General features: G+C 40.5%; 2 protein-coding genes across 2 annotated transcripts in view; both read left to right on the plus strand.

Annotated features, from left to right (window-relative positions):
- The window catches only part of snx12 (sorting nexin 12), a 160,692-nt gene that overhangs the window by 48,053 nt on the left and 88,440 nt on the right, over window positions 1-24,199 (plus strand). The window lies entirely within an intron of this gene.
- LOC133994044 (phosphatidylinositol-binding clathrin assembly protein-like) lies at window positions 1,153-24,096 on the plus strand. Its single transcript, XM_062433217.1, has 19 exons — window positions 1,153-1,282; window positions 9,700-9,842; window positions 12,523-12,598; window positions 13,028-13,130; window positions 13,415-13,508; window positions 13,602-13,713; window positions 13,908-14,014; window positions 15,423-15,464; window positions 17,350-17,435; window positions 18,286-18,388; window positions 18,643-18,776; window positions 19,023-19,120; window positions 19,326-19,439; window positions 19,569-19,599; window positions 19,751-19,892; window positions 21,765-21,788; window positions 22,244-22,300; window positions 22,482-22,602; window positions 24,065-24,096. Exons 1-19 carry the CDS (start codon window positions 1,153-1,155, stop codon window positions 24,094-24,096), a joined length of 1,749 nt encoding a protein of 582 aa, XP_062289201.1.

Here is a 24,199-nt window from a genome sequence, read left to right on the forward strand (position 1 = left end):
CAGGATAAGACATACTACAACATAAGAAATACCACAGCACGGCCACTGCAGATTTCAGTCCAACAGAATGGGGGCAGGCATCACACCAATGAAACACCTTTTGTTGATGTTATCATGGCTTTTCCTCCTATGTGTCTGCATTTCATTGGTAATCAGGGAGAGTTTGCACATCACACAGTCTTGAACCCTATGTGTGCGCACCCTGGTGATGAACCAGCTGATGCCTGGAAAACCCGGGGCAGCCTTCTGCTTTAAGATGCCCTCCCCGGACCCGAGAAAGTGGCCCAATCGCCCTCCTTTCTCAGTCACCTGATTCATGCCATTTTACACACAAGTTTGACTGACAAAAAAAAAAAGAAAAGAAAAGAAAAAAAAACACGGAATTGGCCTATCGGCAACCTCAGCAGCGAAATACACCCTTTTGTAAGAAGATTAAAAAGACTCGGGATGGAAATGAAAGGTTAGATGCAGCCAGCGCGAGGTGCTTTAAGGCGTTTGCGTTTGTCGGATGTCTGCATAGATTTCAGAGGAGAAACCGGGTGAAGAAGACGAGAGGGGGGAGAAAAAAAAGGGAAAGGACATCTTTTTATATCGCCTTTGAAAAAATGAGTCAGTCATAGGGGATGCCGCATAGATTTGATAATAATCACCGGTAGTCGTCTTTCGATTATATTATTTCGGATTCAGCCCTCGTACAGACGCATCTCACCTTTGTGGCAGCGGCTATTTCAGGGATACATCACAGCTTACTGTACATTGTCGTGTATTATTATAGTAAGCTGATTTTGATGCAGGCCGCTCTGATTATTTATTTGATTTTGCAGCTTTTTTTTTATGCACAGCCTATTTTTTTTGCAGCCGGCTCTTTCTGATGCCTTCGACTGAATATTAAATGCTTCCCTGGATGTGACCGTCTTATGTTTTATTTGGCCGCCGCATGAATTCTCCCACCGGATCCTCGTCGGTGTACGCTGCTGTCCTCCTCCACCACCACCTCCTCCTCCTCCTCCTCCTGCTGCTGCTCCTCCTGCTCAGACGGCCGATCCTCGCAGAGGGCACTACCCTCCTCCCCGCCGCTAAAGACATTTTGATCGTCTTCCCCGGTTCCCCCCGCCCCGACTCGACCATCACTCCGCCTGCCTCCGCCGTAACATGTCGGGACAGTCTTTGACGGACCGGATCGCCGCCGCGCAACACAGCATGACCGGGTCTGCCATCAGCAAAGCCGTCTGCAAGGCCACGACGCATGAAGTCAGCGGACCCAAGAAGAAACACCTTGACTGTAGGTTAAGCATACCATCACTGCTTACTGTATAGATAGCCTGTGTGCATGTATCTTTTCCTCACAAAGGGTAGCCTGTATAAACAGCATCTATTATGCCTCTTATCCCCTCACCCCCCTCCTCCTCCTCCTCCTCCACCACCACCACCACCACCTCTCATCCGGCCCCGGTTATGTTTGCAGCCTCTTTAATTAGGCACCATCACATTCCCTTAGATTAAAATGTGATTTACGCAACAAAGCATACACTACAACGAATCTGGCATGTAATGTGAATAGTACATTTTTAAAATAAAGCGAGGGGCAATCAGCCAGGTACTATCTGTGCATGTCATTCAGGGGAAATAGGCCACTCTGGTATAGGCTAATCATATTGCAACCATCCGCTTTACAGTGTAGGCCTATCCATTATTAATGCCACTATCAGCAGCAGCAGCACTGTATCCTCTGGAGACACTTCAGTACAGAATGTGCATTATTCCTGCAGCATCACCAACATTTTTCTCCTCATTTCTATAATCACACATTCAGGCCAAGTTCACTCTCATGTCCTCTGGTGCATTATTATCATTTATGGATGTATGTGTTACTGCTGTCAGTCCGGAGGTGCTGGAGGAGCAGAGAGCCAGCGTGTGCGAGTACTGTAGCTATACACTGGTGGGTGTTACAATGAGCACTGCTGGTGTCAGTACAGATCCTTTATCTCCACATTGTGCCAATTAGCTGTGTGTGCAAATTACAGCGATTATGTACACACAGGCAGAGAAGAGCATTCCTCAGATGTAGATTTTTACCAGTGATTATTAGGTCAGGTGGTTTTTCTGCTTCACAATAATTACTTGACATGATCGATGGAGAGCACGGGTAATCAATGGTGCTGCCAGTCACACTCCCAGGCAGTCAGTCAGTCAGTCAGTCCACCAGCTAAAGAGAGACAGACAGAAAAAAATAGCAAGATGGCTAATCAAGAAGGACTGTGGATGAGAGAAAAAACACGGCAGGTAGCCAACCGGCCTGAGAGTCGGTGATCCACTCAGCCGGCAAGTTTGATGGTGGATTAGTCAGTCATGTCCACAGCAGAGGTGACACTGGGAAATCTGGACTCCCTCACAAGATGTGCCATCAGGTACCTCAAAACAATACATCTAAATAAGAGTTGCATCAGTTTGCCCTACTGAAAGGCCACTACGGTGCAGACAACACATAAGTGCAGGTGTCCAAAGTCTGCACTCCAGGTCTGTAAGTGCATGTACGATGAAAAAGGACGTTTGTGGCAAACCTTTAATTAGGTCAGTGCTGCTTTGATTTTAAACAGATCTATTTATCCCGGAGGGGACCACAGCTAAAGCCTGAATATTTGAGGTATTGCTACTTCATTTGTGAGTCTAATGTTTTAGATTTTGCCTGTTGCTCCATCCTAAACAGGAAGTCTGGAAAAATACCCCTCGCACAAATGAAAACTGGAATCCATCGACTAACATTGACTGCAGTTGCATTTTTAATTTTTTTGAAGGAAATCAATCAAATTAAGTATTCAAAAGAGAGTCATAAGTGCTAAAGAAAATAATCAGAGAAAGTGCCGTGTTTACCACCACCATTATTGGTTTTATTGTACTCCTGCAGTTATTGAATGGTAAAGGTGATCCACTTTCAGTATACCTGCCATGAGTCAGAGTCTCTCAGAAAACCAGCCAACGTCACGTAACTCAAGAGAGCAGATATTCTGAAAATAGAACCATCCAGTAGCGGCATTTACATGACTGATTGTTCATCCTCCCGTGGATCATGCAAAAGGTTTATTGGCTACCGTTGCTTTCAAGGACAATGGCATTTTTCTTGTAGAATGGACCAGTTTATTCTGGCTGAGGAGGTTACATGAAGCATTTTTCGCTCTGATCTGGCTCTTATACCGATCATTAGTGGAATAAAAAAAGCTCCACGCCAAAGTAGAAACTGCATGCCTGGCTCAATTCACCCCCCTGGAAGCTTGAATTGAATTTTTTTACTTCAATGAATGTTTTGTTCTTGAGCCATTCAGATGCAGCTGTTCTAATAGAGATGTCTAGCTTTCACAACAAAAACACTTTCTATTTTCTGCCTCTGTTGTTTACCAATGACATGCTCTAACATACAACTGTCATTTATTGAGTGTGGAGGCTGTACTTTTAAGGTTAGGGAAGGACGCAGGGAAGGAAGTGATCAGAAGTGCAGTGGATCTAACCCCTTGACCTGTTGAGAGGACCTCGGTGTTAATGTGGCTAGAGAGTGCAAAGAGAAGGCACATTGCTTTAACCCTCCTGTCGTCCTCCCGGGTCAAATTGACCTCGTCTGTTTTGACTGTTCCTTACTTCCTTCCTTCCTTCCTACCTTACTTCCTTCCTTCCTTCCTTCCTTCCTTCCATCTGTCCTTCCTCCATTGCTCCTTCTCTTTCTTTCCTTCTTCTCTCTCTTTCCTCCCTTCCTCCCTTCCTACATCCCTCCTTCCTTCCTTCCTCCCTTCCTTCTTTCCTTCCTTCCCCCTTCCTCTTTTCCTTTCTCCCTCCCTCCCTCCCTCTCTCCCTCCCTCCTTCCTTCTTTCCTCCCCCCCTCCCTCTCTCCCTCCCTCCTTCCTTTTTTCCTCCCCCCCTCTTACCTTCCTTCCTTATTTCCTCCGTCCTTCTTTCCTTCCTTTCCTTCCTCCCTTCCTTCCTCCCTTCCTCCCTCCTTTCCTTCCTTCTTCCTCCTTTCCTTCCTCCCTCCCTCCTTTCCTTCCTTCTTCCTCCTTTCCTTCCTTCTTCCTCCTTTCCTTCCTTCCTCCCTCCTTTCCTTCCTTCTTCTTCCCTTCCTTTTTCCTCCCTTCCTTCCTTCTTCCTCCCTGCCTTCCTTCTTCCTCCTTTCCTTCCTTCTTCCTCCTTTCCTTCCTCCCTCGTTTCCTTCCTTCTTCTTCCCTTCCTTTTTCCTCCCTTCCTTCCTTCTTCCTCCCTTCCTTCCTTCTTCCTCCCTCCTTTCCTTGACTCGAGGACAACAGGAGGGTTAAAGGAGCTTCTTGCAGGTCAGATGTGAAAGACTGCAGGGTCGTTCTCATGTCTCAGAGTTCAGGTGTGTGCGACCCCAGACTCTCTTCTGCTGCCCGCTCCCAGACCACCATCTGATTATTTGGGAGTCTATTCTTATTCTACTGGGCTGGTTAAACAGGGTCATAAAAAGTGACAGATACTTGATCTGTGTTTTGAAAGTAATTGAAGGGGTGCTTAAAAGCCCTCAGCAGGACTGACTGGCAAATGGAACAAAATCAATGTGGGTAACAGAATAGGTTTAAAAAGAACAAAATGTAATGATACCGAGGTTACTGACAAACTTTCCTGTCAGCGGGGTTTAAAAATCCCTTGAAGGTAATCCAGCCTACGCCTTTTTTTTGTGTTTAGATCAGAAAGAAATAACCTCAAAGGCTCCTGTGCACTGACTCTGGATCAGTTCACCTAATCCGAGAGGCTTGATAAATACACACGACAATAGAATCACCTTTAAAATATACTCAAGATGTTATCGATCCATCCTTTCTGAACACAGTGGAGATTCAAAGATGAATTATTGTGCCGTTTCTTCCGAATGCAATGCTGGTCACTGAAGCTATTCAGAATGAGCAAAACCCCCCTTTAGTGTCATGACCTTGACAGACTTGGTTTGTGACATACACAGCCAATGTTGATTATTTACAACCCATAGCAAATGACGAGCATGACAGATAGAGTAATGGGATTTCACTCGGCGATACTCTGCGTGGCCACGATAGGAGAGAGGAGTGGTGATGGAAACCAGATTCATCACATGCAGAATAGTAATCAGGAAAATGACCTTCTTGCCCCGAGAGCACAATAGTGTTATTCAGCGTATGATTTCTTTAGTTGTGCGTCATGTTTGTAATGGTGATGCACTGCAGATGCTTGCAAAGGCAACAGAATGCGTTAAGAATAATCACTAGGTGGTCGAGTGGTTCGAGTCCAGGCCTGCGGACCTTTCTGCATGTCACCCCCCTCCCCCCCACCCCCCCTCTCTCTCCTGTAACTTCCTGTCTCTCTACTTTCAAATAAAGGCATCTATGCCAGAGAAAATCTTAAAAAAAGAATAATCACTAGCTTTTTGTTCCTTGGTAGCCACTTCCTGTGGTTTGACAGATAAATTAAGTAATAGCAGGCCGAATAACGAGAATACAGTAGATGGTGTGGCTTTGACTCACAGGCAATATTACACTCATCCTCCTACTGCTACAGTATATGGGTCAATGACGTATAAGGATTTTCAACAACTCAATTTTAGAATAATAAAAACAAGCATATCTAATGCAGTAGTTCAAACATTCAGAATGTTGTGTACCTGAAGATCCATATTATAAATTTGAAAGTGATTTTAGTGGGTTTTTCAAGATTAATTGGCACTGGCCTTAAAAAAAAGTCATGTGGTGCGACCACGATTCATCTTGAAATATCTTATATAAATAAAAGATCATCATTTACAAACATTTTTAAAAAATGCAAATACTTAAGAAAGATGTGAAGCGTGTTAAGTAAATTAATTTATTTCAAGATGAATCATGGTCGCACCACATGACTCTTTTTAAGGCCAGTGCCAATTAATCTTGAAAAACCCACTAAAATCACTTAATTTCAAATTTATAATATGGATCTTGAACTACTGCATTAGATATGCTTGTTTTTATTATTCTACAATTGAGTTGTTGCAAATCCTTATACGTCATTGACCCATGTGTCAGTGCAATTACCTTATTTTATGCAATTTCAGGTCTTAAAAATGACTTTATCTAATCTATTACATTTTACATAAAGTCTCAAAATTTCATCTTCCCTATTTTCAGTTTTATGAGGAGAAATCCTTCCAGTTACAACATAAGCTGGTCTTATATTTTTTACCCTAACTAGCAACACAAACTGACCATAACTGTGTTACTGTATAAATGTTTTTCACACTGATACCCCTTAAATCTTATTTCAAATTGTGTTATTGATGAAGCAGCAGATGTGCAGCTTATCAGTAACCCCAGTTGGCAACCATACAGTCGATACACATCCCTCTGGCTATCTACGCTGTCACACGTCAATGATAAATCCTATGATATATTAATACCCAAAGGAGTACATAGAGGTGGACACAGCACGGATATATTTAACTGAAGAAGCTATATTATTTAGGTGTGGTTGTATTGAAGAAGCAATTACTCTGCTAAAAGCATAATAATATATATAACACCATGCTGGCAACACTGAGGCTGCACAGGGGGGGTTTGTGCTATATGCTAACGTCAGAATGCTAACTAGCTAGTTTGCTAACATGGTGAAAGAGAGTGTGACATGTCCTTACCTGTGTGTGTGTGTGTGTGTGTGTGTGTTTCCTTTTGACAGGAAAAAATTAATTACTTAGAAATCAATATGGTCCAATTAATTATTGAGCCAGGAGGAAATTCACAAACAAACCATTAACAATGTGTAAAGCATGACTGAACGCCTCCATTACCATGTTAGGTCCTGATACTAATGCCCTGACATTTAATTGGGAGAAAGGAATGTGAAACAAATTCCTCTTGGAATAAAATAGAAATACATGTTGGTGATTTATGTACAGTACATCAGTGATATAGTCAGATTTATATGAGTCAGTAAATATGCTTTACATTGATATTCAGTCAGAATGACATCATCTATAGTCATCTCTTTTGATTTATGGGTCAATGACGTATAAGGATTTTCAACAACTCAATTTTAGAATAATAAAAACAAGCATATCTAATGCAGTAGTTCAAACATTCAGAATGTTGTGTACCTGAAAGTTCATATTATAATGTGAAAGTGATTTTAGTGGGTTTTTCAATATTAATTGGCACTGGCCTTAAAAAAAGTCATGTGGTGCGACCATGATTCATCTTGAAATAAATTAATTTACTTAACACGCTTCACATCTTTTTTTAACAAGTTTTCAGTAATATAAAGTGTTTGGAAACAAAGTATTTGCATTTTTTAAAAAATTTTGTAAATGATGATCTTTTATTTATATAACATATTTCAAGATGAATCATGGTCGCACCACATGACTTTTTTTAAGGCCAGTGCCAATAAATATTGAAAAACCCACTAAAATCACTTTCACATTATAATATGAACTTTCAGGTACACAACATTCTGAATGTTTGAACTACTGCATTAGATATGCTTGTTTTTATTATTCTACAATTGAGTTGTTGTAAATCTTTATACGTCATTGACCCATAAGCATTGCTGTTTAAGGATATTTATTCAAAATGTGTTTATTAGGGAATCATTTGATGGGTCTGTATGTCGTTTTCTGGGCATATTCCACAGTACATTGACCTTTGATTAATATTTGGCCCTAAAGCAGAGGAGCAAATGTTACAGCGAGTCTTACTGCAGCCGGTCATAAGGTGATAATTCATGGCAGGCAAAGCTGGACGAGCATATGAAGACTATAATCAATATTGTTACAGTTATTATCGCCCGTGCTGTTGGCACTGACGTTTTCACACTCGAAAATAACAAAGTCAAGATGAATGGGATTGAAGCTTTAGCTGCGGGAAATTGCCGGTGCTCCGGGGGCCTTTGGACATGCACTAAAACATTTAACCACGGTATCCATCGGGACTGTTTGGTATCCAGCGTTTCAGTGGGCACAGGAAACATCACAGAGCTTTCCAATAAACCCTGATAACCTCTGATCCTGTGAAAGAAACAGAACGGAGGAGTATTTGCCTCAGACTCCAAAAACTACTTGGAAGTTTTTTTCTCAGTTATCTCGGCGATTACATGATTACAAGAAAGTAGTTTGGCAGCTCGACATGAGAAGGCTTTTTTTTTTAATGTGCTTGGAGCACGCAGCCGGGTAATTTATTCCTTCTGTCAGTGTTGTTCCACTGTTCCAGCGACTAAATGAGATACGTAGTTTCTAGCTAAATTAGCTGAGATCCTGTTCCTGGCAGTATTTTAAACATATTGCGCAATCTCAGTTTTGACAGTAGTATTGAGAACACTGTGTTTATTCATCTTAACACTGATGTTCAGAGCAAAAGGGGGAGTAGTTTATCGAAAATCTTAAACTTGAAAAGATTATATTACGCAATTATAGCGTGTACTGTAAGTGCACAGTAATGTACAGTCAATCTGTATGAAAAGCTTTCCTGTAAAAACACTGAAGGTCAAGTTTGGAAGAAAGCCTTTCGCAATTAAATCTTTTTCTTTTCAGTAATTCAATAAAACCTTTGTAAATCACAGCTGAATACTTTCACATACGATGCAGCACAGTTATGTAATTTATTCCCCAACATTTATGAATTTGCATTATCAAATGTAGTGGATAACATTGGTAGTATATAAAATACAATAAGGCACATAAAGGATTTGTTCGTGCCATTTAAACCTTGGTTCTTTTACAAGGAGTCCTAAATTCTTTGAGATTAAACACACGCTAAACATACTTCACATTTTGATCTTTAGCCAGAGAAATCCTTAAAGAATTTAGGCCATTGTTCCTACAGTGTGTCCTAGTTGTACATACGTTAAGTATTTACTACTGAATCTTTAATCAGCTATTATCTGTATTTATTAATTTTTGGAACATATTATAAATGTAATGTCTCTGCCTTGCTTCAAAATGTGTTTCTCTTCCATTTTTTTTATTTTTTTTTCTAAATAAAAAACACACATATGCTCAGATACACACAGCATGCCATTTATTGGACCCTTAAAACAGGCAATTTACACTCTAAATGTGAGTCTCACAGGCTAAATGTTTGGGTCATCTCAGTTTTAGTCAAATCACAGCTAACAAAGCTGCTCTGGAAGAAAAATCCAGGTTCATTATTCATCATCAGTTTATTCATTTGACAGTTTTTTGTTTTAAATTATGCATCCATGGAGTTGATTGCACTGGAATAGAATTGATCTTAAAATGTACCTTTCCATCTTCTGAATTGATATTTTATTGACATTTTTTTGGGGGGTGGGTGGGTGTAGGTAGGCAGCACTGTTGAATTACAGACACAAAATGGATTTTTATGATACAGTAACCCTGCTTCATCTATCTATAAATTCTCCATCATTAAATAATCATTTGTTCATTGATTTCTGTGCTAATATTAAGTAACCAGTCAATATAGCTGCATATGTCGTGGTTGTTCACTCATAATAACTCAACCTTTTATGCTCTCCAAAGTTATAAATTATGATTTTGGCATGTGATTGGTGCTTTAATTCACAGTGACTTACAGTAAGTAAAAAAAGCTTCTTGGCCACACACCTGTTTCTGTATAATCTTTGTTCCACTAATCGTTTGTTTATTCGATCACTTTTGCTTTTTACAGTTTTTTCTCTGCATGTCCAGTTTGTTTCACACTGTTTTGTTTTTGTGTCCTCCAGACCTGATCCATTGCACCAATGAGCTGAACGTCAGCATTCCCCACCTGGCAGACACACTGCTGGAGCGCACAGCCAGTAACAGCTGGATTGTGGTTTTCAAAGCACTCATCACCACACACCACCTCATGATGTATGGCAACGAGGTGAGCTGAACACACCAATGCATGGAAGCCTCAAAATGTATTTTTTTTATAATTGCGAGAATGTGGCAGTAAACATCTGGACTAAGCATGTAGAGTTTAGTCTAGTCTATTGCAAAAGCACAATAAAAAAAATCTTGCTAACTGAAAAAACTTTTGAAAATATAAATAAAATGTAGGATAGCAATGATTTAGGCCCACACATGCATAAGTAAAGTCAGCTAATTCTCATTTGAATGTCAACTAGGATAATCATTTACTTAACAGTTAGTTTTAACAGTAGCAGGGTGCAGAATATCAGCTTCAGGAGAAGTACAATAGTTTAAAGTCGGTTTTTGGTCAGAAAATTCAGCTTCAAAGATGACAGCTTGGATCCTGGGAATTTTTTTTTAATTGGGTATTTTCACTATTTTCTGATAGTTATTCATTTTATACATTAAATTAATGTTAATCTGGAAATAGATCACTAGATCACACAGTCAGCCCGGTCGTTTCTGGTGAATCTCACAACAATAAGTTCAGGTGACATCTATATGAATTTCTCATTAGGTAGGAGGAGGAGGGATCAGGTGGCAGGCTAAAAACATAAATGAGAAGTTCAAAAAGCATCAAAAGGAGCAGAGAGCATTGGTTCGAGACCCCCTCAAGACCACTCCCTACTTCCTGTTTCAACTGATGAAACCAGGTGTTATTAGTGAGAGGCTGGGACCATGACCCATCCCTAACTCTAAGTAACCAAACCTCAACCACAGTGTTGTCAACAGTCAACATTGAAACATGAAGATTCAACGTATCTGTGATTTGCTGAAACGTACAATGCTAATGTTTTGTTCTGACATAGTATATTAGTGTACCATAAAAATACCACACACTTGAAATAGAGTCAATGAAAGCTTTAAATAAACCGTAATGTACGATGTAATGCTCTCTGCACCTCTGCCACGGCACACATGAGAGAGATGTGGACGTTTGCCAATCGTGCAAGCTCGAGTTATTGATCTGTCCATAGACCGACATTTTGTTCACTGGGTTGTAGCAATTTTTCTTTTGCAGCGAGTTTCTTTGATGTTGCATCTTCCATGTGTCCAACAAGGACTGATGAAGTATCCCCGCTGACATTTCAATGACCAGTGTGACAAATCGTTGCCCCGCTCAGACTACGAGAGCATCAACTAAAACATCAAACATTTTTTATCAATGATGAGAATGTCTCAGACCTGAAAAGTGGCAGCATTTACAGCCGGCACACTGACCCTCTCAGAGTATGCGAACAACAAAAGCTTTTAGCACTGACATGATGTTTTGGAAATTTGACGGCGATGCTTAAACTGGCAGTGCGCCTGGTCTGGCATTTTCCACTGGGCTTCAGTCAGTCTACCTGACCAGAAAAAACAGTGAGGTTTAGAGCTCCATGAATTGGCATTTTTACTTCCTTAATGTGATGTATTTCCTGTTAAAGAGGATGCTAGAATGAGATCATTATAAGCTTTAAATTGATACTAAGTGCAGATTCTGAGTGGGTTTACTGATAATTATCTTTACTTCTGCACAATTTAGAGTTATTTGTGCTTTACCTGAGTACTTCCATTTCATACTACCTAATACTTCTACTTCACTACATTTAAGAATGAAATATTCTACTATGCATTGTTAAAGTTCAAACTGGTGGTTCCCCCTTTCCCTTTTTGGCCTGTGACCCCTTTTTAAAAAAAGCATTGTCTACTTGGGGCTCCGTGACGCACATTTGAGTCATTATCAGCTTGACCAAAGAGACATTTCTCCTCTAAACTGCTCATATGGATTCATTTCTAATTGTTCCAAACTATAAAATATTACACCTAAGTACTAAAAATGTATATAAATAAAGTACAGCAAGTATATTTAAGAGCTACATGTGCATTGATTGACCTGTACTAACAATATAATAATGTCATTTATAATAATAACACAAGGACCATTTTTCACTGTTGCTTTAACCCTTGTGTCGTCCTCCCGGGTCAAATTGACCCCGTCTGTTTTGACTGTTCCTTCTTTCCTTCCTCCCTTCCTTTCTTCCGTCTGTCCTTCCTTCCTCCCTCCTTCTCTCTTTCTTTCCTTCCCTCCCTCCTTCCTTCTTTCCTCCCTCCCTTCTTCCTCCCTTCCTTCCTTCCTTCTTCCTGCCTTCCATCCTTCCATCCTCCCTCCCTTCCTTCCTTCTTCCTCTCTCCCTTCCTTTCCTTCCTCCTTCTTCCCTTCTTCCTTCCTTCTTCCTCCCTTCCATCCTTCCTTCCTCCCTCCCTTCTTCCTCCCTTCCTTCCTTTCCTTCCTCCTTCTTCCCTTCTTCCTTCCTTCTTCCTCCCTTCCTTCCTTGACTCGAGGACAACAGGAGGGTTTAGCACATTTTGGTGATAATACTTCTGTAGTTTTACTTAAGTGGGATTTTGAATGCAGGACTTTGTTTTGCAGGCACTTATACCTACAGTAAAGAAGTGAAGTGGCCATTTCATGACTCTGTGTCGACAAGCTATGATTATTTCTGCCTCGACAGCAGCTCAGCTTCTGTGAAATGCTTATAAAGCTGCAACTCCGATCTACAAATGCGTTTGCATAAACACCGGCAATGTGTCTGTGTGGACATGACTTGATATTGTCAGGGAGCAGCATCAGATAACGCTTTCCTCTTTTTCTCTTCTTTTTCCATCAGAGATTGATGCAGTACCTTGCCTCCAGAAACACGCTCTTCAACCTCAACAACTTTCTAGATAAGGCTGCACTACAAGGTGATTTAATGCCATTTGGCTGTTTGTAAACTCAGCAGTGCCGTTCGTCTAATAAAATGACTTTATGTCGGACTTTCGCTGGCACCGTAACACTATCAATAATGCTATTTCAGAGGCTGTTTCAAAGAGAAGCCACTGTATAGGATTGCAAAGCTGCAGAAAAATGTGCGATTTGTTTGGTACAAAGAAGCTTCTGAATGTGTGAACATGTTCTCAGTGACTCCGTTGGTTGAGTTTATTCAAAAGTAAAAATGAATACATTAATAAAGCTTGAGGTAAAGTGGAGCAAAGCCCATTTTGTCATATAGGGAAAAGCAGATTGTTCATAGAGAAGTTCCACATGAAAGGGATTACAGTTTCTTAATCTGGTTTAAAAAATGGGTAAAAGTGACCATTTTATAACTGTAGCGCCCCCTCTCTGCCCTCCAGGGTATAACATGTCAACCTTCATCAGACGCTACAGCCGCTACCTGAATGAAAAAGCCATGTCTTACAGACTAGCAGCAGTGGACTTCACCAAGATGAAGCGAGGGTAACAAACACTATCAGATGACACATGTGTTACATATATGGAGGATCATTTTGACCATAAAGCATGTGAATATTATTTTATAACTGTAGTTTCAATTTCGTCCTCTCCTTCAACTATACAGAAAATAGATTTTGTATTTTTCCTGTAATAAAAAGCATATATCAATATAATTTCTTTACCATTTCAGTTCTAAAGGTCCTCCATACACCCGTCTACAGGCTTGTTAAGTCCTATATGTGTCGCATGTGTGTGGCATGTGTGCATGTGTTCTTGTGTTTTATCAGGGCGGACGGTGTGATGCGCACCATGAACACAGAGAAGCTGATTAAGACTCTGCCCATCATTCAGAACCAGCTGGATGCACTGCTGGACTTCCAGGTAACTCAACACACGTCGGTCAGAGAGATAATAGCAAACCACTGAATCTTGATCCGATCTCAGTGCGTTTTTTCTTCTCTTTCTTTACCCCAGCCTAATTCCAACGAGCTGACCAACGGCGTGATCAACACGGCTTTTATGTTGCTGTTTAAAGACTCCATACGGTTGTTTGCTGCTTACAATGAGGGGGTCATCAACATGCTGGGTAAACCATACATATATCCAGACTTAATCCAGAGTTAATCTCTATTGAATACATGTTGTAGTTTTGCAGTAATCAGTTGTGGTTGAGATCCCAAGACTCTTGACTCCATTCAATCTTTCTTTAAGGGGAAATACATATAAATTAAAGTGCATATAACACAATAATGATGCAGATTCTGGTCCTTTGACACACAGAGAAATACTTTGACATGAAGAAGAACCAGTGCAAAGAAGCTCTGGAGATCTACAAGACCTTCCTCAACAGGATGACCAAACTGTCCGAGTTTCTCAAAGTGGCTGAGGTAACGTCCGATCGTCCTGCTGGTCCGCCCATAGAGGAAACAAGAGTTAACCACCACTTGAGAGGGCGGGAATATGTGTCTGGAGCAAATTTCAACGGTCTCCTCTCCTCACCTCTCAATTCATATATAGACACATGTACATGTTCGCTTCTAATTTTCTCCTCCTTTCTCAGAAGAATTTGCAGAACCTGCAGAGAAAAAATCTACTTTGACATGTTCAGATTTGCTCCAGACCCTTGTTTCCCTTGCTATCTGATTTACGGTCGATATTTTCCATAACCTCACCTGCGAGGAAGCTAAAACTGACCGTAGATCAGTGTCCGGGGGTTTCTTCTCCTTAATCTTCCAAGTCTTTTTTTTTTTCCGCCTCTAGATTTCTCCTGTTTGTTTTTGTTCTGTTCTTCTCTTGCCCTGACCTGGGGAGGGGGTTACTCCAAGACAGTGATTAATGGCGGAGTCTTAGCCTATTGGAGAGCCACTCATGTAGAGCTTCCAGTTGAGGGACCCCTCGCGTGCTGCCTGTTCACATGCCTGCACTGCATGCTCAAGCAAGCTCTTTTTCTACCACTATCTCTGTCTCTTCTTCCTCCTTTTTTTGTTTCCACCCTTTTCTTCAAAAAAATACACCATTTTCTTTACAATGGCTGTTTTCCAATTACCAGTTGCAGTCCTTGCTAGGCTTCACAGTGAATATAAACAGTTTTTATCCTCTGTAGACTGTGTAGCATTATCCCGTGCGCCATCTTCAAAGGCTTTCTCACTGCTTGGTTTCGTTCCCATTTGGACGAAGGTTTGGGGTGCAGCCGCTCGATCCAAAGAAAAAAACAACAACAGACTAACGTTGACTTTAAGGACCCATTCATCTTACCTGTCTAACAAAATGTGTGTTTGTCTGTTTGTGTGTCATCTGTGTCCCCCTCCCCTTCTCTTTCTGTTCAAAGTCAACATTAGTTGAGTGTCTTCCTTTTGGATGTGTCTTACCTCGCAGTCACGTGACCTGTTGTCTGCCCTCTCTGCCCTGCCTGATCAATCAGTCAGTGTGCTCAGCATTCATTTCAAACCAGTCTCCAGATCTCAGTGTGTGTGTGTACTTATATGTGTGTGTGTGTGTGTACATATACTGTATATGTATATATATATATATAGGTGTTTGTATGCGTGTGCATGCGCCCTCCTCCCCTCCTCCTCTGTTGTCTTTTATTTGTTTTCCTTTTCAGCCATTGCATGAAGTAATGAATGCTTGGGTTTGATTCTTCTTTCTCCCTCCTCTTCCTCCTTCACACGCCTCTTCCCTTTTTTTAATCTGTGGTCTGTTGGGTTTTTGGTTTATTCCTTGTTTTATTATTACATTTGGTTTATTTTTATTTTGCCTCCCTCCCCTACCCCTCCCTCCTTTTTTGTGACACAGCGAGTTGGGATAGATCAGGGCGACAGCCCCGATCTCACACAGGTCAGTCTACATCTCATCTCAATCAGTCAATCAACCAGTCAGTCAACCACTATATAAATCCGTCAAGTCAATCCCATAATGCTTCATTCTAAACGCTCCCGTTCCCTACTCACCCTACAGACCTGCCCACACTGCAGCTGCCCCGTCCTCCTCCTCTCTTCTTCACTCTCCTTAATTCCTTCGCCTTTTCTTCTTTTTTTTGTCTGAGCAGAGTCTAGATTAGAGAGAAAACCAATAAATGCAGGACTTCAAATAACCTTGAAGCGCCATTTTCCCCCCACAATTTTTAAGCATTAGTTCAGGATTTTACCTTTATTGTTATTTGAATAAATGCAGAACAAATTTTATTTTGGTTTTATGGTTCGATTTGCGAAGCTGAATTGCAAAAGTTTTCACTATATTTTCACATTTTTCCACCATAGATGTCCATGACCGGGGTATCTGTTTGAATTATTCCAGCAGTTTTTCTGGCATTTTCCCAGTGTAAATATCAAGTCTTCTGTCTTGATTAAAAGGCTTATCGTAGAAATAAGTCAGCACAGCTTCATGAAATAGTTTTTTTTGCCCATATAAGCAGTGTTGAAATAATTTCCCTGAAAAGATTACGTCCCTTTGCATTAGCTGTGGGGAGAGCAGCGAATGGTTTTTATTAAGTAGGTTTCTGCAAATATGACTTGGATAGGTGTACATAATGCCATCATAAGTACTGCATATCATGCTGAAGGCCTGACACACAATTTATCCTTTTCAGTGGACACATAATTGGATGTTTACAATGTAATAAATCAAGTTATAAACTGAAAAGGGCTGATTTAAAAAAAACCTCCAACACACTCCATGTTTGTAGTGCTTATGAAGACCTTATATGCTCTTACTCAACAACATAGTGACCCATGCCTATACTGAGCTCTAGATATGTGTCTGTTTTACTTTTAAACTTTTAGCATATTCTAGATTTCTCTGAAGAAGGATATCCAGAATTCGCATTTTATTCTCTTTCCCCCTTTAAAATAAGTATATGAGAAATCTTTTCTTTGCTTGTTGTGTTTGCATTGTGTTCTCTGACGCTGAAATGTAAGACTCTGGATGAAAACCGTGGTATCACATGTGGTCAAAACGAACCCATCCATCCTTTTTGTTTTCCAATAAAGAATGCTGGCCAGCTGCTCAATGTGCATACCGGGATTTTCAACTGATGTTTTCATTTCACTGAGTTAACTTCCTTGGCTTCCAGTGTTATTACATTTTGAGTTAATGCCTAATCTACAAACTAAATTAAATCAGTAATACAGTAATTTACCTTTTAACCTTAAATGGAATCCACGGGTTAACTCTTAATTTTTCGAATTGTGATTTTCTTTAAGTGTATGCGTGTGTAAGTGTGTGTGTTTATGAGAGCGTTTGTGCACTGCTGGCATCTGCATGGACTCGTTAGACAGTGCAGAGATGTGTTTGTTGTGTTTCTACTCTGGAGCCCTGCAGCAATGATGCGGTGCTCTGCTCTGTCTGCTGTCAGTCCCGTTGCGGACTCGCTTGCATGATCCAGCTGATCTGTGCATGCTGGTCAACCAAACCTGATGAAACCAAAATGCAAAAAAAAACAAAAAAAAACAAAAAAAACAAAAACAAAAACAAGGAGCTTTCATAGAGTAGATAAGTGTACATGAATCTGAGGGTGATGTCTTAATTTTGCTGCTGCTTTGTGTGTGTTTTTATGTGAGTGACGGAGTGTGTTATTGAACTGAATCGGGTGTGTGAGATAAAGTGAGGAGTTGAAGGGAGGGGAGTGAGAGAAAGCAGTGTGTCCCACTTTATCTGCTTGACCATGGTTCTAATGTTACCCCCTCACCTTCCCACCCTTTTACCCACCCCATCCTCCCACCAGGCTCCCAGCTCTCTCCTGGAGGCTTTGGAGCAGCATCTAGCCTCTCTGGAGGGCAGGAAGCTCAAGGACCTTTCTACGGCCAGCAGGTACGTTCCAATCACAAAGACGCTACTCAGCTCTGCTGCAGCAGCCACGTAATACTACTGTTCTTCCTACTCCTATTGCAAAATGGCTACTACTAGGGCTGCTCTTCCCACTAGCACTACTATGGATTACCAGGATTTCTGCTACTTCTTATATAGATCCTTTTCACAGCAGACATTTTGACTTTTCAAAATTTGAAAAGCACATAACGTCATAATAATGTTATAATAAAATTAACAATGTTTTCATTCCATTAATAGTCCCAGTAAAGACTGTTGAGTGTTGAGTGAGTGGGCATGTACAATATAGCAGAGCATTAGAAATGTGACTGATGGATATGTCATTAGTTTTGAAGGTATTTGGTCATAAATCAAAGCATTGTACAATTAAAACTTTGACCTGATGATGGTCATTAAGGGCTAATCAAGGTTATAACTACTCATCCTGAGGGGGACATGAGAATCTGCACCATATCTGATGATAATCTGTCCAATAGTAATAAATGTTGAGGCATTTCACTCAAAACCACAGATGTCAACCTGCTGGTAGCACTGACCAGTCACATTGTCTGGGACCCATGAATTTGAGTTGAAATTTCAATTTTTCCAATACTTTGAATAGTTTGATTTCTTAATAATGAGTATTGCAACCTCACAGAGCAGTTAGCATGGCTCTAGACGCTCAGCCTTGTTAAAATAAGGTATTGGTTACAAAGCACTATAAATTGCAACTCAGTAAATAGAGCAAAGACAAATAAAAGACAGCGACACAGCAACTGTGTAAATTATGCAGGCTTTGCAAAAAATCTGTTTACATGTGTGTGTTTTTGTGTGTGTGTGTGTTTACCTGAAGATCCAGCACTCTTTCCAGTGCAGTGTCCTCACTCTCCAGCACTGGGATCTCTCTCAGCCGTATGGACGACAAGACAGAGGACAACAGACTGCAGCAACACAAGGCGAGACATTTGCAGAACACTTTTAAAAACTCATTTGTGCACATATATCCGCTTGCTTGCTGATGTTGAATGGACCATAAAATACAACCATTCAAGCATAGAGGAAAGGGTTTTTTTTAAAGCACAGGGAATATAAATATTGCACACTCACCTAATAATTTGTATCCTTTGTTATTTTTCCAGAGGAGCTTAACACCATAGTAATATCAAATTATACAAACAATAATCATTTTCTGTTGATGCTTTCCGTGCAGGAGGACAGTCATAAGGTGATTGATATTCAGACACCCAATGTGTCACCCAGCACCCAGTCGGTGGGTAGTGCCAACAGCAGTGGAGGAGCCACAGATCTCTTCTCCAACTCACCAATTGTACCCATCAACAACCAGTGAGTCTCAACATCTGCAGTCACATACGGAAAGAAAAGAGGAAGTGATCTGTGGCCTAAACTATAATATTATTTGTTCTCTGTTTTGTCCGCCAACCAGTTACCTTCTCGGGTTTGTTATTTCATTTTATCGCTTTACACCAGTTCTTCAACTAGAGGCATTTTGCCAAGCTGTCACTGTAAATTATTATTTTTTATTAAATGGACTTTTCTGGTTACATAAAAATGAAAAATTCTTTCCTGCAGTGTGCCAAACCTGACCAGTGAGCTGTTCACCCTGCAGCCTAACTTCACCCCCATCCAGACCACACACACTGTGCCCAACAATAACAATGCCTGGGGAGGTAGGACTACTTACACAACCAAACACACACGCTCACACAATCATGTAAACACACAACAGAGCATGAAAATTAATTCCCACTCACACTCAACACACAGGGCTCAGAGCTGGATATGCTGTGACAGAGGAGCCCGATTGCTTTATGCTCCTGACTCATTTCCCCTCTTTTCTCCTTTGATGTAACCATGGTAACCTTTGGATGTCAGGTGACCTGCTGAAGCCAGCCCCACCCACTCAAATTCACAGCCCTGGAGTCCAATTGCACTCTGGGAAAATGCTGCCCAATGATTTGGACTCTTCATTAGCCAACCTTGTTGGTAGTGAGTACACAGAATCTCTCTCCAAATATTCAATCATCTTTTCTATTTTATCTGTCTTTCCTGTTATTTTTCTCCCTCTGTGTTGCTTCCTTTCAACTGATGTTATGCTTCTTTTTTTTCATCTCTCAGATCTGCAGTTTGGGGGGACGCCAGCTAAAAAGTAAGTGGGTTTGCTTGACATATAAAACTGGGCCACACTGCTGCTGTGCATCCAGTTTTATTGATGTTGGATCTCTCATATGAGCCATTACTTATTTCTTGCACCTGTGAGTGCACTTATGTGTGTGTGTGTGTGTGTTTATGTGCATCAGGCCGGAGCTCCAGTGGAGTCAGCTGGTAGAGAAGAAGCCAACGGGAGGAAGTGGCTGGCAGTCAAAGACCATGTGCACCAGCACCAACTGGACTCACACCACCCATCCCATGGCACCTGCACCCATGCCCGTCCCTCAGATGGTAAGTTAAAAGCTACATCCACCTTTAAGTGCCAGCATTTGCTCATTTGGTCATCAAGTTCTGCATAGGCTTTTTAAAAATGGTCAGAGTTGTCTATGTGCTTATGCCCTTGCCTAATAAGACCTCTTTTAATACATTGTGGACTCGCACAGACTGTACTTGATTGAGAGCTTCCCTATTCTCCTGTTAATTAAGGACACTGTTATCATTGGATACACTCAAAACCTGATAAAGGGCGCCTTGGGGGCACAGTTAAGGTGCATTCTACATTATAGAAATGCCCACTGTTCCCACAGTTCCAGCCGGGGTCTTTTGTTGCATGTCACACCCCTCTCTTACCCCATCCTTAACCTTTCCACACTTTCATCTGTCCAGGAAAAGCACAAACAGCCAAGTTGTGGTTTCCACTACTTTTTTTTATTTAGCACATGAAATGGCAGAAAACCATTCATGCCATTTTGAATCATCACCTCTCTGCACAGCACATAAGCTCAGTACATGTGCCAACACCATAAACAATACAGACTAATAAACACATATTTCAAATGGCTTGTTGTGGTGGAAAAATGTACTGTACTGTCTCTGCCAACACTTAAAGCTGTGAAATATTAAATGAACACTTACCACAGCATTTCCACCACCTGCCTCTGATTGAATATCAGCTGATGGAGATTCAAGGTCATACCTGTACTCCATTTGTCGCTACGTAATGAACAGCACAGCCAAATGGAGTGCGGCCAGAGTTATTGACTCATTATTAGTTTGGTGACATTATGTAATCCGCTGCGTAGCTCCAACCACCTTCAATTTGACTAGAGGCCTAATTAGCCAGAATTATTGAAAACACCTGTGTGGAGAATAAATGTGTATGTGCACCTGTCCTCTTTTTATTGTTGTCATGATTTCCAAAATAAGTCTTAAAAATTGCCTCCCTGTGAAGTTAATTACATTACATGATACTGTGGAAAAACAAAAAAAATTAATCATCTTTAAAATCATTTGAAACTTAACATGCTGGTAGCATAGTGAGTTTGCAAGCAAGCAAGGAAGGGGTAGGAGAGGGAGGCAAAAAACTACAGAAATTTAAAAAAAGATTAATATATCTATTTAAATGTGTAATATAGAGTCTCTAGATTATACAGGATCAATTCTGTGGATGTGAATCACTAGTATCATAATGTGTATTACTTTGGTTCCATCCATCATTTTGTCAGTGAAGTCAGTTTTTCCTAAAGATTAATGTCTCATTTTAGAAATGTTCAAAAGTCAAAAGTACCTGTTGGCTGAATGTTTTTACTGCATTCGGGGCTTTTGAAGGAGTTCCCTAATGTGCCTCCGTCCTTTGTGCTCCACTCTAATTATCTCCACGTCTCTTCCATTCAATCTGGCTTCATCTTTTAATTTTCAACTGATTGACCTCTCAACTCAAACCGTTCATTTATTCAGCAAATGGCTCGGAAAGCTCGTGGAAAGCACGACATGAATAGAAAGTAAGAAGTGATTGGATCCCGAGAAACGGGCAAAGGTCTGGTTTACCTTCTCTGCCCTTTAGAAGAAAAGTAGATACATTTTATTGTTAAAACTGGGTGGAAACAATCACAACGGAGGATATGAGGGGACAGCATCATTCCCATGTCCCTGACACAATGCAAGGGGCGTAGGTTTGTTAGCGACCATTCTCGCAACTGTTAAAGCAACTACTGTGCATTTAGGAATCCCCAGACTTCAGCAGGTAGAGATCTCTGATGTCTATTATCACACAAAACTAGAAGAAGACATGAGTATGGCTTTTAATGGGGTGTAAAAGCGAAAAACTACATTAAAAATTAACCATTTTTTTTCTTCTTCTCCCTTTTCTGTAACTCTCCAAAGAATGGGATGATCTATACTGGCTATGTAAGTATCTGATATTTCTTCACCTTCCCTTCTCTTTCCACACTTCCTGCAACAGATTTCATCCCAACATCCTCCAAAATCCCTGGTGCCTTTTTATTATCAAGCTATGTGTATTGTTGGTGAAACATGAATTATTGTAGCAGACAGGAATTATTATTGCTACTGTGCTGCCTTGACATTGTTGTTTCATCCCTGGTGATTATTATAAGCTGCCAATCTGCTCTCTCAATTCAATATAGTCTTACTTTTGTTGCTCAGGATTAAGTGTCTTTCTAAGATGCAAACAAATGCAAATGTTTAGGGATGTTAAAGCATTTCTGTGTTTGTGAGGGAGTCATCTTTGAGATCAGACAGTAGGAGCCAGGGTTGTGTTTGCAATCAACTTTTAGGCCGATATCAAGTCTGTGTTACGCAGGCAGACATTATAATGTGTTCCTCTCTGTATTTCTGTACAGGCTCCAGCACCAGTGGCTTTTCCTATGACGACACCCCAAGTGCCTGTGTATGGAATGGTAAAAAAACAAAAAACAGCTTCTTCCATTTTAGTCTCAACTATACATTCAGAAATATTTCTTTCATATTCCCGTTGGGATTGATCTACTCTTAAATCTGACATAATTATTTCTGTCCAACCACCTTTATCCTCTTCCTTCCCCCTTGCTCTGCACCTGCACTCACCTGTCCTCCGACCAGCTCCCTCCTCAGATGAGTCATCAGATGGGGGGCGTTCCCATGATGCCCCCGCAGCCTGTCATGTACAACCAGCCTGTCCTGAGACCCACCAATCCCTTTGGACCCATCCCGGGGACACAGGTAGCACACACAAACACAGACATACAGTACATCTATTAGTGCCATATATTTAACATGCATATTTGGATCTTGTATTTTATTATAATAATAGTATTAATAATACACTTTATTCATCAAAAAATAAAGATTAAAACAAGTCAACAAGGAAACCAGGATAAAAAGAGTGAAATTAACAACAAAAAAAGGACTGTTGTGATCTTGTCTCTTTGAATTTGTTAAAAGCATATATCAGTTATATTTTGTACTAATTAAAAATGTGAGATTATTTAACTCTGATTACAACAAATTACAATAATCGAAGATGTGATGCTATAAAAGCTCATATGACTATGTGTCAAGATCAGCACTGGGTGAGCCACTGCACCCAGCCAAGAAACAGACCTGCATGTAACACCACATAAAACCACAACCTGTCATTTCCAGACTTCTCTTTTTGTACGGATTTAACAAAAACAAGACATACTGTGTTGATTTGTGAGCTTTAGTGGTACTGGTTGGTGTCTTTATGGTCGTTATGCTAAGCTAAGCTAAGCTAAACTAAACTAAGCAGATGCTGGCACTCCCAGACAGGAGGTCTATCTTCTCAGGTCTAATAAATACCCAAAAATGTCAAACTATGCCTTTTGATAATCTGCCTTTTTATTGATTATTTTAGATAGCTATTGCTGAATATACAAACTGAAGCTTTTTTTTTAACTTACACAAATAAATATGAGCTCTAATAAAATACTTTAAGTTATCTCTCAAGAAAATCACTGTTTATCTTTCAATACATGTAGACCTGTTTAATAGGCAGTAAAGACAGTGTGAGGGGGAAATACAACCCACGTTGAAATGTGACTGAACATTGTGCTGGCTTGCTTTTATGCTCTGGAATGTATAGCTTAAAAGGATGTAGTGGCTATGAAGTTACAGCCAGTAATCTTGGGGTTGCAAAAAAAACACTTTTCTGATAAATATGTGAAGGTCACATAGAGAAAACTGGGTGGAAGAAATGTGAGTGAATAAAAAGCTTTGAAGCAAAATGACTTGACTGCACTGGACTTCCTAAACAAACAACAACATGAGTCCAACCGAGGGTGGAACTTTACTATCCTTTACGACATGCATTGCAAGTCTCCCGGAATATTTTTAAGGATTGATAAATATCGTTCAAGCTAGCAGAATGAAGCAGAATGAATCATGTTGTCAGATCATTTTTGACAATTTACCAAAAAGTGCCAAAAAAGAAGTGTTTTTCACAGTCAGTAATCATCAGATGGTGTGAGTACAAGACTCTCAGGAAAATGTACAATCAAGTGTATTTTGACCAATTATTCAAAACATAGAGTAACGTAATTGCGAAGCAAGCACTCGTGTTCCTAAGAAGCTGTTTTCCAGGCACTGCGGCAGGTAATGTGCCTGTCAATAGATGCCTCAACACTTGATGAGGTGTTTTGTTGAACTAAATTACTCTCCATTCTCCCCCCGTCCTCTGCAGATGCACTTCATGTAGGGATGATGTTGTAACCATGGCAGCAAAGCCGAGAGAGAGAAGGCGAGAGAAAAAGAAATGGAGAGAAAGAGTCGAAGAAAACAAATCCAGAACCAAATCCAGT

The sequence above is a fragment of the Scomber scombrus genome, chromosome 14 (genome assembly GCF_963691925.1).
Source record: "Scomber scombrus chromosome 14, fScoSco1.1, whole genome shotgun sequence".
NCBI classification, from domain to species: domain Eukaryota; kingdom Metazoa; phylum Chordata; class Actinopteri; order Scombriformes; family Scombridae; genus Scomber; species Scomber scombrus.